The 4,558-nt window shown below is 35.0% G+C and overlaps 1 protein-coding gene across 1 annotated transcript; it reads left to right on the forward strand.

The window, feature by feature from the left end:
* Positions 1–2,237: 2,237 nt before the first annotated feature.
* Positions 2,238–4,022, forward strand: LOC113346260 (nuclear/nucleolar GTPase 2-like). Its single transcript, XM_026589813.1, has 5 exons — positions 2,238–2,492; positions 2,713–2,828; positions 3,109–3,208; positions 3,334–3,441; positions 3,595–4,022. The coding sequence occupies exons 1-5, from the start codon at positions 2,303–2,305 to the stop codon at positions 3,663–3,665; spliced, it is 585 nt and encodes a 194-aa protein (XP_026445598.1). The 5' UTR covers positions 2,238–2,302; the 3' UTR covers positions 3,666–4,022.
* Positions 4,023–4,558: the final 536 nt, after the last annotated feature.

Raw genomic sequence — 4,558 nt, forward strand, 5'->3', positions numbered from 1 at the left:
ACCCAAATACACCATAATCTTTTATTTATCAACCTATAAGTCCTCTACCGAATATGATCGCTATGGACAGAGTCGAGATAATACGACAATTCGGTTCACACTTCCTGTGATCGTCTATGGATACGAGATCGAGATAATACACCAACAAGACAACTTGTTTGATTGACTATGGATACAAGATCGAGACAATACAACAACAAAGTATGTTACTTGATAATAGGTCAGGTAATAACCAAACTCTGTATCAAGTATTTCGGATTTTACGTATAAGTGCAATTTACTTTAAATTATATAAACATATATAATTAAGGAATAGTAAAGTAAATGGCACAACGAGATTTTGTTAACGAGGAAATTGCAAATGCAAAAAAACCTTAGGACCTAGTCCAATTTTGAATACTCTCAGAATTAAGCCATTATACAAAATCTAATACCAACTTTGTATAGTTGAGACCAAGCATACTACCCCTAGCTACTTAGTTCCCTCAGTATCCCTGCGCCTTCGACTTCTAGAGTCAAGCACGTGAATAGAAAGTACTTTAGATCGTATTCCAAACAGCAAAGGAAGAATCTGTTTGGTAACCACTCTTATCAATCTTGCTACAAGATATAGATGAGTCATTGACAAAGGCTCTTCCGTTTAAATTAATAAACTCCTTTGTCTGGTTAGATTAATCTAACTTTAACTACCGAAATAGTCAAGTATAGGTTCACACTCAATCAAAAAAGTTCTCAAAGAGAAATATAGAGAATGACGATCTCACGCAACTAATCAATCGAATCTATCAAGGATTGGTTCTAGTTGGATGCTATCTGATCTCGGTTTGTGCACACAATTCAAAAGATACGAAAACTGATAAGAAATATTCTTCGTCTTCTTTTATCTTCAAAACATGCACAACACCACTTGAATATCTTGTGATCAATTACACACAGAACGTAGTATGTTAACAATGGATTATCACTATTTAGATCTACAAACAGTTCTAAAGATCCCGTCGATACTCTGATCTAGATTGAGTAAATCTTATATCATAAGAAAAGATTCTCAAGCATAAAAAACTAGGTGTAATCAAAGTTTCAACAACCGTTAGTCAATCAAATCAATCGAAAACTAATAACACTATAATTATCTAGTTTCCCACCAATGGTGCTCGTAGCACTTCTTGATCCCACAGAAGTCTTTAAACGAACGGTCGTAAGATATTTCACCGAATTAGGATACTTCCCTCTCCGAATAGACGGCTCCATCAGAAACAACAACAAATGAAGTTTCCCTGGCTCTTACAATAGTTTGCTAGAAATACAAAATTAGGTATTTATAGACAAGGATGTTTCGACACCAATGAATTTCCAAAACCGAAAATATTCTCAAGATTTGCAATGAACGGAAAAACTCGATTTTCCTAATTCCAATAAATGCTTGTCCAATATTTTCGAAATCTCTCAATAGAAAATCTCCAATTAGTAAATGCACATTACTAATTCTTATTCTCTAGAGCTATGCATTAAGTGTTGGTAATTAAAGCATAAAAAACCAAAAACCTTAATTAAAAGATTCTCGATTTATTTCGGTAAAGGATCACCTTAAGTAGCAATAAATGACAAGAGTTATTGCTCGTGTTCAAAATATGTTGACATATTTTCACTGCAAATCCTTATTTCACATTTACATGGATTTGCATCATTGGAATCGGTTATACCACACTTCCAAACAAGTTTAGAATTGGTTTGCTAGTATTCCAAGACTACTATGTGATTGATCATACCAAGTCACAATGGTTAGTTGTGACCGGTCCTTCAAAATCACATACATGAGTTCTATCGGTTCTACCAATCACTAGGATCGGTTATACCTTAATATGGAAATACTTGTGATCGGTCACACCAGTCACAAGGATCGGTTATACCTTAATATGGAAATACTTGTGATCGGTCACACCAGTCACAAGGATCGGTTATACCAGTTACAAGGATGGTTCAATCTACAGATGGTATTAGGCTCATTAGATATCTATAATATCCGTTATAAACATGTAAAGAGAGACCTTAGATATCTAGTTGGGCCGCACATCCATGAGCCACACAAAATCATTTTATTGAAGAGATTTATTTAATTGAAGAAACGAAAAGAAATCATAGACCTTGGATTATAAAGTTTCCAGATCGAGTGGAGGGCTGGATTTTCTTTTCACTACCCTATATATTTTACATCGGTTAGGGCTTGTCTACAGTTTAATTCCCTTTCTATTCGATTGGTGCAAGTATTCGCTTTGCTGTTAGGTTTTGTAGGGTGATCAGTATGGTGAAAAAGAAGAACGGGAGGAAATTTAATCTTTCAGGAAAGCCGAAACTATCAATGGATGTCAACCGTAGTGACGGGAAAAGTGTTACCCGATCTACTGCTACAGCGCCGCGGCTCGGGATGTTAAATGCTAGAAAGATTCCGAAGCATGGCTCGCAAGATACACATCCTCAGGTTAAGCGGGATGGTATGTCGACTTTTCCTTTTGATATGTTAATAAGCTTAATAACTGGTATGAAGTTATCTAAAGACTCGGGAATTTTAAGTTTTGTAGCTCAGTTTGTTTAATTAAGATAATCTGGAAAGAAAAATTGTAGATATGTTGTAATATCATAAACCTTTCTACGAAGAGTGATACTTTTTGAGATAATTCTGTGATCAATTTCTATATCTGATTATTGTTACAGAAGAAACCCTTCGGAGAGAGCTTGAAGAATCAATCATTCGAAGTCCTTGGGGTAACCCCAAAATTGCCTTGCGGCTAAAAAAGATGTCCTTGTCTTATTTGATTGATCTTAAAATGGTAAATGCTTTTTTGATTTAGTTTTACTGCCTGTGCGGTGCTGAATATAATATGCTTTTTTGATAATTCAGTAATAGAATTGTGCTGTATCCATATTTAGCATTAACTACCTGTTCCTTAATCCCATAGAGTAAATTCTCTACCACAATATTACCTTTCTCCATCTGTTTGTTATTCGGTTTCAAGGTTGTGCTCACATCTGCAACTTTTAGATGTGAAGCCTAGCACTTGGTTTTCATTGTCATCTTCTGAATATTAAAGTCTTTTACGTTTTCAATAGGAACTTAATCGTATTGATTCAAAGGAATTTCTCTTCAAGGATTCCTTTGGATCTAAAGAGAAGAAGAAGTCTCTACTTATGAAGGCCAGTAAATATCAAGGTATTAATTTTTGTTTATGTATTATTGCCCCGGTTTTATCTTTGTTCATAGTTTCAATGACTCAGTGCTATCATGTTAGACAAAGATTGCTAGCTACTTGACGTAATCACTTTTTCATTTCATAGATGGATATGCCTTCAACGACGCATTTGACTCTAAAGGGAGGACGAAGCATCCCAAGCTCTTGGCAGATGATTATGAATCTCTACTTAAGAAGGCCAACAAATCTCAAGGTATTAGCATTGCTTATGTATTCATTTATAAAAATTTATTTCTTTTAATGTATTCTTATATTAGCAATATATAACTTGTTGTAAGTTTCAGTGATTCAGTGCTATAGTTTTAGTGAAGGTTGCTAGTTACTTAACCACTTTTTCACTCCATAGATGCATACGAGGAAATTGCTCCTACCAGTTCATTCCCGAAAGGTTGCAAACGTTTTCGCAACAACAGCTAGAATGTCCCTCTTCAAAGGGTTCTTTGGCCAGAATGAGTTGGAGGGTGAGGGTCCTGAGCAGGGTCTGGACCAGGAATCTGACAGCAAATCTAATCGAATTCTGGATCTTAAGAGGAATCTTAAAAATATATGTAGTAATGTATTATACTGGTGTGTTGTGTGTTTAATTTATAGAACCTAAAATACAGAGAATATAGAAATAGTCCCGTGGTGGATCTAAGGTTGTTCTTGTTGTTTAGGTCTTTGTCTCTTTTTTTGGGGCAACTTTAATTATGAAGCTGTTGTTAGAGAGTATTGCTAATTTATGTTAGAGAAAATGAGTTTAATTAATTTTTTTGTTTTTAGTCTTGGTGGGAATGGATCAGAGGACTAAGTATACTAGCTGATTTTCATTATTTGTGAATGAAACCTTTAGTCCAAGACTCCCCACATTGGGTAAACTAAAGATGATACATTTCACACATGCATAGTGCTTTGTAAGACTCTTTTTGGATGAAAGATTCGCTAAATGAATTTAAAAATTCAAAATAAACTGTCTGTCTTAACAGAGTTAAATTATATTCGTACGATTTCGTGTTAGTGCCTTAGCTGTTTTCTGTTCGTTTCATGTTGCACCCTCTCCTTTTCTGCCCGTAAAAGAAAGTGATTATCTTTATTCCAAGGTGTGTCCAACAGAGGTTACTATCCTTTTCTTTTTGTGTTTTCTCTATCTGTGTGGTATTTTCATTCTGTGTTTTCGCTGTTGAGTTCGTTTGAGCAGGTCTTATAATGTTTGTATCGGTTAGTTTTATCCTAGACACAACTTCACCTTCATTATTGAGGTGTACCAGTGAATTATTATGTTAAGGACATCTTGATGATCAAATGAGATTATGTCCTCGGTGTGTTGTTTG

This window comes from Papaver somniferum, unplaced genomic scaffold (genome assembly GCF_003573695.1).
Source record: "Papaver somniferum cultivar HN1 unplaced genomic scaffold, ASM357369v1 unplaced-scaffold_99, whole genome shotgun sequence".
NCBI classification, from domain to species: domain Eukaryota; kingdom Viridiplantae; phylum Streptophyta; class Magnoliopsida; order Ranunculales; family Papaveraceae; genus Papaver; species Papaver somniferum.